At 41.9% G+C, this 15,294-nt stretch overlaps 1 protein-coding gene across 4 annotated transcripts in view; it reads right to left on the bottom strand.

Moving 5' to 3' along the window:
* Window positions 1–15,294, bottom strand: part of Scaf8 (SR-related CTD associated factor 8) — a 137,415-nt gene that overhangs the window by 52,494 nt on the left and 69,627 nt on the right. For 3 of the 4 annotated variants that reach the window (XM_076926724.1, XM_076926725.1, XM_076926722.1), the window contains 2 exons: window positions 13,742–13,957; window positions 10,679–12,795 (listed from right to left, as the gene is read on the bottom strand). In XM_076926724.1, coding sequence (XP_076782839.1) covers window positions 11,342–12,795; window positions 13,742–13,957 — 1,670 coding nt within the window. In that variant the 3' untranslated portion in view covers window positions 10,679–11,341. Of the gene's footprint in view, window positions 1–10,678; window positions 12,796–13,741; window positions 13,958–15,294 lie in introns of those variants that run through there. The other variant, XM_076926723.1, reaches the window with a different exon arrangement.

A 15,294-nucleotide genomic window follows, 5' to 3' on the forward strand; every position in this document is an offset into this window, starting at 1 on the left:
CTGGTGGTCTGGAAAGCACCTAGACAAGGTTCCTGTCTACCACCGCTGGTTATGTGTCACTCAATTAGCTGGAGACCGGTTTGAACGAAACTAGTGTAGTCCCTGTTTATAACCCTTCATCTCAGGTCCCTTGACATGTGCAAATTCTCACACCCATATGCCTGCTCTCGCTACCACAAAAATGAAATTGCTCAGGGAATTGGGGAAGCTCCTTTCCCACCCTACAAAAACAGTACTTTGGAAGTCAATCTTAGATTGCAGTGGGAATTACTGATTTTCTCTGCTTTGAACTGTGAGCAGTGGAGATGAAGACGACCATGCATTCTTCTGCACTGGGGGTCTCCTATTGGTCCCTCTGGTGCAACAATGCAAGGCATGCTCACGGGACTGCTTCTTCTCAGCTGTGACCTTCCAGATGGAGGCAACTGTCCCCTCAGAAATCCACCTGTTCCTTTTCCTACTTGTTCATCTCTGATAAGGAAATGACTACATTCTATTTGAAGACACAGAGGAGGATAATTTTAGCTTTTTAAAAATCTGTTTTGGTATTTGGAGACAGACTTTCTCTGCATAGCCCTGGCTGTGCTGGCACTCACTGTAGACCAGGCTGGCCTCCAACTCACAAAGCCACCTGTCCCTGCCTCCCGAGTGCTAGGATTAAAAGCATGGCCACCACAGCCTGACCTAATTTTGCCAAGAGGGCTCAGACTTCTGTCTTCCTAAACTGCCCATTACTAAATCACTGGGTCTAGAATTAGACTAGACAGATAAAAAATCCTGCTCCTCCAGGAACTGCAGATTTGGGTTAATAGTCATTCCTTTTCTCTCCCTCAACAGAGTGTTTTTGAGATCTTGAATTCTGATACTTATTTAAGGATGAAACTTCATAATACAACCATATTCTCAGGATCATGTGATGGGGTGTATAATAGGAATTTTTAAAAATCTAAATACAATATAATGAGTCAGACACAATCCAATGGAGTGATTAACAGTTTATTTCCAGGACTAACAACGTTTTATGCACGTTCAAGGGAAAAGTCTTAGTCTTTCTCAATTTCAAAAGAATCAACCTTTTTCAAGTACCACATGGGGTGTGTGTAGGGGGTGGGGGGCCTACTTGAAAAACCTGATTTCCTCACTATATTGCATAAGAAATTCAGCAATACTGACTGATTCAAGAATCTGTTACTACCTGGACATGATTCAGGCAGTGAGCGGAGGGAGGAAGCGTTCTAGACATCCCTCTACCTGCGATGGAGTTGGGGATCTGTGATGTCCAAGAAGCTTCTAGACATCTATAGAAATCCAAGAACTATAGCTAGAGAAATCCATACACTGCCACTTCCTCTCTGACTCTGCATAAGGAATTCCTCAGGTGTCGCAATTACCATAAGGCACCCAGGACTACGCTGGCCATGACGAACTAGAAAGTGTCTCAGTGTGGAAGTGCCAAGTGCTCCTCATGTAACACCCGGAGGAATCCTCAGCCCTCATCTCTGTGAAAGCTGCCCGGCCACTGGTAAGACATCGCCTCAATCTGCACCTTTCCACCCACACTCACCGAACTCAGACTTTAGCCAGACATGTGCTGTTTGGTTTTTACCTTGATACTGCTGGCTAACTGAAAAGCTTGAGAAAGGTTTTAAGGTTACACTATACTTTTAAGAGCCAATGTCTACTAAGCCACTGAAATAGTAAAGAACGAGTCACATAGTTCAATGGGCAAACAAAACAGAAAATATAAATATAAATATTGCCAGGGGTTTTTTGGAGGGGGATGGGGGGTTTAACATAACAGAGTGAATCAAAACAGACATGGCTGCACAGCTTTATAGAGCTATGTGATGAAGACTAAATCCTCTCCCCCTTTACAAATCTGTACTCCTTGCCTTTCATTCTGGAGGCTCAGACCCAGGCCTATGCACAATGTTAGGTGCTCCATCAAACAGCTCCCAGCTCAACCAGTTATTAATGAAAGAATCGGTCACAGTGGCTGCTTGCTAGAATTGACAGTAATTACTGGATTTTCTTTGCACATTCCATTAGCTCAAGTGTTAAGTCTGGTCATCACACATCCATCTGAAAAGGTGGGCGGTACCTATTTAATGGTCTGTGATAAACTTTAGGAATTTTAAATTTCACAGTTGTAAAAGCCAACAGTGGATGAGAATGGAGCTCCATAAACAGTAACTCTGTTGTTCCCGCACTTTCCAGTATGTTCTAGGAGGTCAATTTATATGGATTTTAAACAGTTACCTAATTTAGTCTTGGGCTGTTGTGGGCGTGGTTGCTACTGTCCCTCAAAATATTCCGAGGTACTTCAGACCTTTTAAGAAAAATTTCTGTCCTGGCAGTGGCAGCACACACCTTTAATCCCAGTACTCTGGAAGCAGAGGCGAGCCTGGTCTACAGAGTGAGTCCCTGGTCAGCCAGGGCTACACAGAGAACCCTGCCTGGAAAAACCAAAACAGTCTGGACACAGACACGCCAGCAAGAGGATGGTGCGAAGACATAAGCCTACACAGGACAGCAGACAGCCGCCAGCATGAGGAATCTGCTCAGGACAGCTCAAGGACTCCTGAGCACCAAGAAGGTGCAAGGGAGGGCTCGTCTCCAGGGCCTTCAGGAAAGGAAGGCTTTGCTGACACAGACTGCTACTTCCTGGTACTTGACACAGTAGCCCAGGGTAAGCTAATCAACACGGTCTACTTATTAACATGCACATTTCAAAAACAGGAACCATAGCCTTGGAAAGCACAGTTCTGAGGTGAGGCCCAAGTGAGAGAGAACACACATGCAAGCCAAGTGCAGCAGCCATGAGGGCGATGTCTCCTTTAACTGGAACAGAGCTATCTGAACCTCCTGTGGAGCTTTGTCTGAAGATAAACTGTATACAATGCTTGCCACACAGGGATTAAAACTGTCTTTTTTTATCTCCCCGCCCTTCTCTGTCCCAATGAGAAAACTGGCAGTCACATACCATTGGTGCTAACAACTCAGAGAGTAACAGATCACAAGAGGCTCCGTGTGAAGCATTAACATGCCTCTCAGTCCTCAGTGACGGGCTCAGTGTGATGATGGTAACACTAGCCCTCCATTCTAAAAGGCTGAAAGTCACATTCAAGCCCCACAGAAAGGTAGGTCTGCCTTACACAGTACATGTATGGAACTAGCCTTCAAAACTGGAAAGGACAAGTCAGATTTTACTATTAGCACAGCTAACATAAGAACTGTCCATCAGTGACATAGGAAATATCCCACTATCAAAACATATTCATTTCATGTAATAATCATAAAAAAATAACTAGATTTGTTAAGATTAGCAGAAACATAAGTTGACCTAACAAATGATACAGGCATGTCTTCTGAGGGGAAGACTGGGCAGTAATACAGCCAATATTTAAGTCACTGGTTTGATGACTCTGGAAACTGTAATCATGACATGATATGGACTAAGTTTGTATGAGACTAGCTTGGTAACCTGATTACTTGAGGAATCCAGTTATGTATTTTAATACAGTAAAATAATTGCAAATTAACCATTACCACAAAGCACAAAGACTAACTCTGTGTGAATTCAAGTGACAGGTAAGCATTACTATTTCTGAATGTATATACTATAACTCCACAACCACTTTTTAAAATCTAAGCTCAATGGACTATTTATAGCATGGTTTTATGTAAGACTAAATCTTGATTATACACACAATAAATAAAATGCTGAGTTTTAGAAAGTTGTGAAAATCACACCTTTGATGCAAATCTGCACAGAAGTCCTCACTAGTTACAAAGCATCCTCAGGGGGAAAGGAAGAGAGCTTTCACGTTTTATGTGTGAGCAAAGTGTTTTCTAAATGAAACCTGTGTAAACCTGCCTCAGATTAGTTGAAAGCACATCACTGCATAAACCTAAAAACCGTGACATGCGTAAAGTGAGTTCTTAGATATTGTAAAAGGAGGAATAACAACTTTCACATGCAGCCACAAAAGGGAACTTCAGTGGCTAGACCAACTGTCATCCTAAATAGCCTGGCATTTGCTGAAGTGGCATACACTCATTTCTAAATCTGCTAACAGGTACACTCATTTCTAAATCTGGTAAAAGAATTTCAGTCTTCGCTCAAATACAAATTATGAGACTTAAGGAAGCCACTTCCGTCTGTGACTTACGTTTGTCTTAAGCAAAGCAGATGCTACAAAGACTACTTCCCAGGGTAGCCACAGGATTGCGCCTCACCCACACTACAATTGCTCAGCTTCCCAACATAGTACAGGCCCTGAGTAGCTACAGGGATCTCCAGTGATGAAGACTATTTAGCAAGGGTAAAGTTAAGGACTGGAGGCTCGGTAGCTTGCACAAAGACATTCTAGCAACTGTTAAGGCCAGTTTTCAAAACTCAAAAGCAGTCATTTTAAATTACTATTTTAAATGCATTATTTTAAAATGTGTTCCAATACTGTTGGTTTTTGTCCCCACGGCCACTTTCTCTTTTCTTCAACTTATCATTCATAAAACAGAAAATTTAACATAGTACTTATTATCCAGTTTTGTTGTTATTTTAAAGGCATGGACTAGCTATGTGACTCTGGTTGGACTCAAGATCTTACTGCTTTCAGACTCCGGAGCGGCCTGTGTCCTACAGCATTTCACAATGGAAGGTATTAGAATGCTGGAAGCACCCTAAAGATCAGCACAGAGAAGACAAGCCACCTTCAATGAAAGCCACAATTTCAGTTGGAGTCTGCCTGCTGCACTGTAGGCAGAACTGCTGGGAAAAACCCAACAATGACAGATAGGGCAGGAGGAGACAAAGAACATTTGCACTCGAGTCCCCTGCGTTCAGAAATTCTGCTCTGGTGGATTCAAGCAAGTTTAGATGAAAAGTATTGGGGGGGGGGGGGAGCAAGAGTGTACTGAACAGAAGGGCCCTTTTTCTTGTTATTCTCTTAACAATGGAACGCAGTTAAATACCAGCACTGTATCACATCGGTCTAGGCATTAAAAGTAACCTCAAGATGATTTAATGCACATGAGAAGGACAGAAGACTGAGCATGTGTAGATTCTGGTACTTTGGGGGGCAGGATGTCCTAGTACTAATCTCCTGCGGATTGTCTCAGGGGACACATGCAAACCCATTAAACCATGCATCTGGCTGTGTGCAACTGTAGTCTAAGTTTACGCCATAAAGCATCTAACATTTTATACAACTACACCCACTTCCCCCTTTGATATAAAAGCAAAGAGAGAGTGGCAGAGGAGAGATGGAGGGGAAGGAAAGGAGCCTCAAGGTCTTTGTTCTGTATCAACCGCACTCTTTAGAACAAAGCAGGGTAAGCGGAGGTTAGTCTGAGCAAGGAGCCTAGAGAAACCAGTGACTTGTGTTAATTCCTCATGTGCAGCCCATCTATAAAGTCCTATTAATGACACTGAGGCCACAGTTCCTGACCAATTTAACCATGATAATTTTGCCAAGAGAAAGTAAAAGCTTGAACTAGTCTATAAGGCCTGTATAAGTAGAGAAAAAGCTTCCTGTACTCATTTCATGGTTCCCTTTCCAGGCTTTTCTTGGTGCAATAGTTAATTTTAAAGTATGAACTTAAACTATGATGACTTCTCTACATTTTAGTCACCCTCCAGCATCAATTGGCAAAAATGTATTGTTTTCTATACCACTAAAAATAATTCTAATGAGGGGTTGGAGAGATGGCTCAGAGGTTAAGAGCACTGCTCTTTCCGGAGGTCCTGAGTTCAATTCCCAGTAACCACATGGTGGCTCACAACCATCTGTAATAGGATCAATCTGACGCCCTCTTCTGGTGTGTCTGAAAACAGTGACTGTGGGTTCACATACATAAATTAGATAAATAAATCTTTAAAAAAAAATTTTTTAATGAAACTAGAATATTTTATGAGACTCTGGCTCGACTTAGGAGCTTACTGTTTTCAGAATCTTGAGTGGCCTGTGTTTTACAGCATTCCATAAGTTAACATACTAAAATGTTGGAAACAGCCTAAAGATCTCAATAGTAGAAAACCACTAAGAGAGTACTGGTGTAAACCAGGTATAACGGCTAATGAGCACTTGTAATCCCATCACTAAGGAGAATGGGGCACGGGGTAGTAGGGGCAACTATCACAAGTTCAAGCCCAGCCTAAAGTACAGTGTGAGACCTGACCTAACAATTAAAAGGGGAGGAAGCATTCAATATAGATTTGAAATGAAAAGTATGTGGGCAGGAGTAAGCAAAAAACACACACACAGAGGAAGGAGTGTCTATAATAACCTATGCACACATATCTATGGGTGTGCCATAAAACATCTCAGAACCCAGAGCCACGCAGTGACTGCTAACAGCTCCCAGAAAGCAGGGGACCACAGGGAGCACACAGCGCAAATCACTTTCTGTGTGTGCTGACATTAATTGATCCTGTAAGCAAGCTGTGCTGGATCAAAGTATCGTTTCCAACCTTTCATTCAATTTATGATTGTTTTCCTTTAAGACATGACTATTAAATTTTTAGTGCCCACAGCTCAGAGTTTAAAAGATCCTATATTTTATAGAAACGCCACAGTAAGAACACTTGGGAAGAACATAATCCTATGCCACCCTGCAGCATCTGTGATTAAATAATTCAGTGTTGTATCTGCCTGCCTTAAAAATGAATCACAGATACGTGATCTCATTATGCAGTATGTAAGCACAATACTTGTGTATAAAGGGAAAAATCTAAAAGGCTCGGAAATATTTTATTAACACAGCATCTAGTAAATAATGTCTTGCTAATATAAAGTCACATAAGGTACAGCAAAACTATTTTATTTGAATATAAATGCCCTTGGTCCAAAGGTCATGAATCCACATCTGAATATACAGTGAGGAAAATATAATACCTTTGAAATCACGTGTTCAGAGTGTATGTGTACTGGAACAGATGGGCAAGAAATGTATTCAATTCACTCACTATAGTAATTCACACATGTTCATTAAACTGCCAACTATCTACTTTCTATGTCTCCTTCTTCTTTGATTCTATTCTGAGTTAGGAATTATTTTACAGCCATTGTTATGTTTTACTGAAAACATTTCTCATTTCTGAGTAGTACTGCTTGTAATTAAATTCACTGGTTTTAAGAAGTATTTTTTAGTACATACAATGGCATACTATTCATCTATGAAAAACAAAGACATCATGAAATGGATGGATCTTGAGAATATCATCCTGAGTGAGGTAACCCAGTCCCAAAAGGACATGCACCGTAGGTACTCACTTATTATGTGGATATTAGCCATAAAATACAGGATGCCCATGCTACACTCCACAGACCCAAGGAGGCCAGACAGAAGGAGGGCACAAGCAAGGATACTTGAGTCTAACTTGGAAGGGGAAATGGAATAGTTGTGGAAGGCAGGAGAGAGGGAACTGGGAGGAGTGGTGGTGGGGTTCAGAGTCGGATGTGGAGAGGGGCAGGGGAGATGGCTGAATGGCCATGAGAATGAATGGAAATCTGCAACTGACTGGGGTGGAGGGGATCTCCAGGAAGACACAGAGACCTGGGATAGGGGAGACGCCTAAGAATCAATGGGGGTGTCTTTAGTGGTGACTCACAGCACTGGGGATATGGAGCGTGAGGAAGCCACCTTCTGCAGCCAGGCAGAAACCCCAGTGGAACAATAGGGACACCAACCCACCCACAAAACTTTCAACCCAAAATTTATCTACAAGAAATGCAGGCACGAGGGATGGAGCAGAGACTGAGGGAATGGCTAACCAATAACCATGCCAACTTGAGACCCACCCTATGGACAAGCAACAATCTCTGACATTATTAATGATACTTTGTTATGCTTGCAGACAGGAGCAAGTAGTCCTCCGAGAGGCTCCACCCAGCAGCTGACTCAGACAGATGCAGACACCCACAGCCAAACAGTGGGTGGAACTTAGGGATGCTTATGGAAGAATAGGGGGAAGGATTGCAGCCCCAAAGGGGATAGGGGAACTCCACAGGAAGACCAACAGAGCCAACTAACCTGGACCCTTGGGGTGATAAGAGACTGAACCACCAACCAAAGAACATTCACAGATTAGACCAAGGCCTATCTGTGCATATGTACCAGGTGTACAGCTTGGTCTTCATGTGGGTCCTGATCAGATGGAGTGGGGGCTGTTCCAAAAGCTGTTGCCTGTATGTGGGATATGTTCTTCTAGCTTGTCTGGCCTAAGTGGGAGGGGAAGCACTTAGTCTCGCAGAGACTTGAAGTGCCAGGGTGGGGGAATACCCAGGGAGGGTCCCACCCGCTCAGAGAAGGGAAGGGGAAAGGGGGAAGGATTGTGGGAGGGGGTCACCCGGGATGGGCGCAGTGAGAAGAATGTAAAAAAATTGATCGATTGATTAATTATTAAAAAGCAATTTTAAAAGTAACTTAAAAATGGTGTTTCTGGTCTTAAACAATCCTAGATGGGTGATTCATAAAGTATACCCTTTCACACGATGTAAGGATGGAAATTTTAATAAAGCAGCAAAATTCTCAGGATGAGAGGAACTACTCTGATAAGAATAAAATGTTAGTAAAATTAACTTTCGTTCCAAATGGGCCATTTACACTACTCGGACCTTCCTTCCAATAACTTCTGATTAGTACCTCCTCCTCCAGTGACGGAAGACGAGAGCTGCAAATCAATATGGCTCTGTTGCATGTTTCTAGGCACTGTGGAAATTAGCAACTGCAGCACATACACTAATGCTAAGAACGGACACCGTGCTTCATGAAATCTGTCCATATTTAAGCCAGTTCAGTCTGCTACACTGCAAAGCAGAGTGTGACATAACTCTGCCATGACACACACTGAAACACGTAAGGCTGTTGGGTGTAGCTCAGTGGGAGAACACCCAGCATAAAACTGGTCCACGGCTTGATGCTCGTCAGCACAAGGCAAATCCCACTGTGTGATTCAGTGTCCCATACAGTACTGCCCACAAAAACCACAAAGCTGTGCACTCAGTGGCCGGGCCGCTCCTCATACGAATTTCCAGTTGGCAGCGGGCTGGTAACAGAACTGTGAAGACAGGCATACACACTGTGGCACGTCCTAAGCCAAGCTTGTCTGGAATGGTTATGATTGAGGCTGGGCATATCATTCCTTACTGTTATACAGACAGGACAAGGACAAGTGGGGGACAAGCAGAGTAATTGCTTTTGTCTGAAAGGAAAGAGTGTCCCCAAACATGCACGAGGTGACACAGTCCTGACAACTGCTGGGTTAACTTACACTTTTTAGAACCTTCAAACCACTTCTCAAGTACCCACAGGAAGGCCAAAAATGTAGAATTAAAAACAGATCACTAACAAGTAATCTTATTTATATTGCTACTTAACTTGACTAAATATCCGTTAATTCTGATCAGAGTAAGTGGAACTAAAGTCATTGTAAACTCTATTCAGTGCCATTTTCTAAAGGTCAAAGCCAGTCTTTCCCAAACATTTACTCTGCCCCAAGGTTGCAATTTTGATTTTTTATCCTAAGGAAAGGACCTGACATCAAACTACTAACTGAGTTACTTTGGAAGTAAATATTCAAACACGTCTACTCTTACCAGCCTTCCTCAAACAACCAAAAAGATTATGCCCTGTTATCTGTAGTCACGTATTCAGGATGTGTGAGAAAAGACTTTCTTTTGGCGACAAAACTTCTCTTAACTGTCTAGAGCATCACCAGAGGAGCACACAAACGGGTCTTACTTTAAATGCCTGGTGTACTCTGTCACAGCTCAGAAATTCTAGACAGAGCAAAGGATGCATGGCTGAAAATGCAAAGGAAAGGAGATGCGTGCTCACAGAATCACAGGGGAGCTTTCCACTGGCAACGAAAACTACTGATGGCTTTTTATCATGTATGTGCAGAATGTGGAAAACGCAAAAGAAAACAGCAAATAAATGAAACAAGAGTAAAAGCAAACAGGAAGCCAACCCCAAATATTTCTCCTCCTTTACCTTAGAGCCTTGTCTAAACAGTGTTACCCAGAGCCTACAAAACACATGATGGGTACTGTATTCCTGGTATCTAGTATTGCTTATGCTATCAATGCCAGTGTACATTTTGTACAGTTAAGAAACTGATGACATGCACGTGAACTAAACTCTTAATGATAGTATCATCTCCAAGAATAGCAGAGAGTGTGAGAAACTGGAATCACTTAATGTGAAATCTGACTATGTGCCACATCTGACTCCATGCTTAGCTTGTATTGATTAAAGAAAGCACCAAAGAACTACCTCTGCACCAATATACTTCTTCCTAATTTCTTACTTCACACTTACCAATATTTAAAAAAAGTTATAACCGTAAATAATGTTAATTTACCCAACGTTCCCAATCTTCTATCAAGCTTTAAAGAATATTATATTAAACTTTTAAACATTCTTTTTCTCTGTATGAGCAGGGACAGGCATACAGAGACTGAAAAACTACATGGCTTACACAATAAATATACATAGATATTGCATACATATTGTTCAGACTGCATGGTCTTTATATCAAACACAGGCTTTTCTCAGCACACAACTATTCATTGTTGTTAAAGGGTAATGAGAAACTTTAGTAGCTAAGTGCATGCTTCTAACAGTTCGGTTTTAAGAATTTGTAGGTTAAAAAAATACAATTCCTAGAACACTGTTATCAAACAAATAAGTTTTATTGGCATCTAAAAACAAAATTCACCCAACATTGAAACGTATTTGAATATTTATGTTGTTTCCTTCTTCTTTTTTTTTTTTTTTTTTAAACTTACTGCAGTATGAGGAACAAATCACACACTTACTTTGGAGTAACAGAGACCATAATGGAGATTTTTACAAAATCACTCTTTAAAATCTCTGTATTATGCTCCTCAAGAATCTAGAGCCAGTCTTTGCATAAAATGTCACAGCTTTGTCTGTCACCTTAAAATCCTGCAGCAGCCTAGAGATATGAAGATGTGCCACACCTTGCTGTTCTGAAATATGTCACTGCCATACCCAACCCAATGACAGTGTCTAAAACCCTCTCTTCCATAGGAAGTCTCCGACAAGCTGTTAGCATCTCCTTGACGTTAAAAGAATCTGGGGCAACATTTATACTTTATCAGAAAAATAAAAAAAAAATGTTTACCTACCATGTTCATATTAAGAACAATGTCTATACAAGTCAGTTGTACAATTATTTTAAGAGAAAGTGAACATGAACATCAGAGTAACTTAGTTCTGGTAGATAAACGTGAACAACTGTGGTGCAGTGAGCCATTAACCTCTTACAGAGATGACAACTGTACAAAAGGTTTCTTTTACCTACTGAGCGATGTTATGTCCCCTCAGTCTCTGTGCTTTCTACCACCGCTTCACTCTCTACACCAGCAACTGTGCCGCTCTCCTCCTTGTCTACGTCACCTGAAGACGCCAGTTTCTCATAGAGTTCAGGGTCCTTCTGTACTGGTAAAGGCGGTGGCTGAGCATGTCTCTCTGTATTTTCACCATTAACTTGAGGCACATTATCACCTTTCCGTTGAGAAGTGGCCCCTTCAAAATAATCAAAAACCCGAGCATGAGGAGGAGGAACCCAAGTGTTTTGAATTCTATCTCGTCCAAGACGATTTCCATTAATTTCTCTGCAGAAATCAAAATCTCTGTCATCCCTATCCCTCTGCCTCTCCCAGGGTCTTCTGCGGTCATCAAAATCTCTGTGAACTTCTTGTCCAAATCCTCTGTTCCAAGGACCACTTCTAGGATCAAATCGGTAACTTCCAGCCCGAAATCTACCTCTTTCTTCATGTAAGCCTTTTGGGCCACCAAAGACAGGCAGACCTCGATGCTCTCTCTCATCAAAATCTCTAGGCCCCCAAGGCTTCTCTGGGGGAAAGCCAAAGTGGTCTCTTCGACCAAGGTGGTCTAGACCTGGCCTCACAAGATTCTCTCTCATGTCCACAGGAGGTCTTCCAAAATGATCCCTACCATCTAACGGAGGCCTTCCAGGGCCTTCTCTGGGATCTATAGGTCGCCCAACCACATCCCTAACATCCACTGGAGGAGGTCTAGTAATGCCCTCCCTGGTTTCTAGAGGAGGAAAGCGGTAATCTCTATCCCCTTCCTGCTGAATATTGTCATTCCCAAGTGGTATTCTTTTATCTGGGTTGGGAACATTGTCTATACTTGGTCTTCCAGGAGCCAGAAAAGGTCTTTCTGGCTGACTGAAAAGATCTCCTGGAGGAAAAGGTCCACGGGGTGGAGGATGAAGAGCTGCATCAAGTACCGATGGGGGAGGGATACCCCGTTGTGGTGGAATTCCAGGCTGGAGTAAAGGGAATCTTGGCCCGGGAGCCTGTGCTATCAGTCCAGGACGAATGTCTAGCATTGGCAGTGCAGGCATCCTTTGAGCAGGGATGGTTAAGGGGGGTAAGTTCTGAGGTCCAATTGGTGGCTGTGTTCCCAACAGTCCAGCAGGATTTGTTGTAACATTTGGTGGCTGTAGTCCCACAAGTCCAGAGTTGTTAGGCAAGTTTGGAGGCAGTACCCCGAGAAGTCCAGAGCCACTAGATACATTTGGTGGCTGTATGCCCAAAATTCCAGAGTTATTTAGAATATTTGGTGGCTGGGCTCCCATAATCGCAGCATTGTTGGAAACATTAGCTGGACGAACCCCCAGAATTTCAGAATTACTTGATACATTTGGTCTCTGCACACACAGGATCCCAGAGGTGCTTGAGGGCCCAGGCGGCTGTGCTAACATTGCAGCGCTACTTGGAATATCACTTGGAATCACTAAAATAGAAAGAGAGTAAAGCACACAAAGTAAGCCACTGCTGTGAAGAGGAAATTATTACTGCTGTAACTATGCTAGTCAACTTTAGCTCCCTACTCAGAGTCAGGCTTTACCACGTACAGGATGACCGTCACACCTCACATTATCCAGAGCACACAGAGTGAACACACACATCAAACCTCAGTGGAGCTGTAATCTAAAATACTCAGAACAAACATGTCAGATTTATTTGTGTGTGATTCTCCACCATTAAGACATCAAACAGTGGGGCCATTAAAAAAAAAAATCGCTTAATGCTTTCACATACCATTTCTAGCTAGATGATGCTTTGGTACAGTACTTGGCATGAGCTTTCACCTCTTACCTTCCTGTAAATAAACACTTTATGTGATCTTATGCTGACAACACCCAAGAGCAGCACCATACATCTCCAAATGGTGAGTACTGGGTTTTAATGAAGAGGTCTCAAAAAAAATCAGTATTATGCCATTTGTAAATTGTCTTAACAGCACTGGACATTAAAGAGACCTTGTGCATGCTAGGCAAACACCTATCACTGAGCTGTTTCCAACCCTTTAGAATGGTTCATCTGCCGGGCAGTGGTGGTGCACGCCTTTAATCCCAGCACTTGGGAGGCAGAGGCAGGCCGATTTCTGAGTTCGAGGCCAGCCTGGTCTACAGAGTGAGTTCCAGAACAGCCAGGGCTACACAGAGAAACCCTGTCTCGAAAAAACAAACAAACAAACAAACAAACAAAAGAATGGCTCATCTGAAAATGGTATTGCAGGGCATGGAGAGAACAGAGTGATCCCTGTCCCCCAAAACATATCAAAACCCCATGATTTTACATGCATCCCACTCTAAAGTTTAGTACTAATCTTCAGAAAAATAATTATGAAGTTAATCTTGTGTCTAAGGTTTTACAGTCATGGCTTTTGTTTTTACCTGGTCTGGTATTCTCACCAGAAGGAATCTGGTGTTCTGTAAGGTGAGGTACTTTCTCTTCAGGCTCTGCTTTATTGGGAGGATTAAAAACATTCCCAGCTGGTAGAGTTGAAGGAGCCAGACTGCCAGCAACAGAACTGCCCGGTAAAACCAGGCTGCCAAATCCCACATCTTTCACAGTTTCTGGGGTCATGGACAATGGTGGTTGCACTAAAGCTGTTTAAACAGGACAAAAACTTATTTCAGACTTAATCAATCTATAAGCTAAGGTTTCTGGTAATTCATGAGTTTACTTAGTGGCATCCCTACATTACTAAGGACATGTATAATAACCAGTGCTCAACATGACAAGTCATACGAGGAGGCTCAGCTCTATGGACAAGGCTTCACTCTTCTAGAATAATAACATAATTTTATGAAATACTTTCACCAAAAGAGTCTAGAACAGAAGGAATCACTGGTGAAGACTATCTTAGTAACACATAAAAAACCCAATTTTCTAAGAATGCCAGCTAAGTGAATACTAAATACAGAGAAATGATTAGCAGACAGACAAGTAGATATCAGAATGAAATTTCTTCTTGAAATTACAACATGGGTGGGGGTGTTTTTTATATTCAAATTACCTTCACCAAGTGAGGTTAGTTAGGCAAGATGAACTCAAAATTTAAAGCTATAAACATTCTACTCCAAAGCACTTGGTAAAAAAAAAACTCTCTCCATGTGCATGTAAGCTATATACTAAAAGGCAGATAACAGGGATCTAACATACTCTTAGAAGATCTAGTTCAGCGGGAGTCAATATAAAGATCTGCTGGGTAATCCCTGGACACTAAGCAAGGTTGTCTCCATTCTGTTCATCTCAGAAATACCTGGACACACGGTGAGTGCACTACAGAGAAGTGACACTGGAACAGAGATTCTGGGGGTCAATGAGGCAGGAAGAGCAGCACAGTCCCTTGCCACAGTTACTAAGAGACAAGCCTCTTTGGGGGAGAATTAAAAAACAACTTCTGAACAGCGTAATTTTTAGAAAGAACTGAAAGCTACCTAAATAATGAGGAAAACATTTTATAGCATAAAGGAAATGGATTTAGACTTTTAAGAAATTAATAGACATCTCTATTATTATATGTACTCTCATAAAAGGTCTTTTGGAATCTAATTTTTAAAGCAAGACTGTCCAAGACAACCAAATGTTTGCTCAGAAACCCAGTGTTTAGTTACAGGAAACAGGAAATAGAAATTTAAGATACTTAAATGTCTATAAATATTCATTTTTGTAATCTTCCTGATTAGCATGGCAATACATGCACTCTGAAGGCCAAAAAAGCAGCAGAGAACCTGGTTTCTTCGTAAGTTTGGAGGGCAGCACCATCTGTTTTACTACTTCCAGTGTCTATGACTCATAGTAAGGGGAGGAGGTACACATTCATTTCAGTGTGACAACAGAGAGAAGTATAAAAAAATATCGAAGTAAAACATCCTGGAAACTTATACTTTGAAGCTATGTTTTATTTATTCTTTCTCTATTCAAAATACATAATCCCCAG

The sequence above is a fragment of the Arvicanthis niloticus genome, chromosome 28 (genome assembly GCF_011762505.2).
Source record: "Arvicanthis niloticus isolate mArvNil1 chromosome 28, mArvNil1.pat.X, whole genome shotgun sequence".
Classification (NCBI taxonomy): Eukaryota; Metazoa; Chordata; class Mammalia; order Rodentia; family Muridae; genus Arvicanthis; species Arvicanthis niloticus.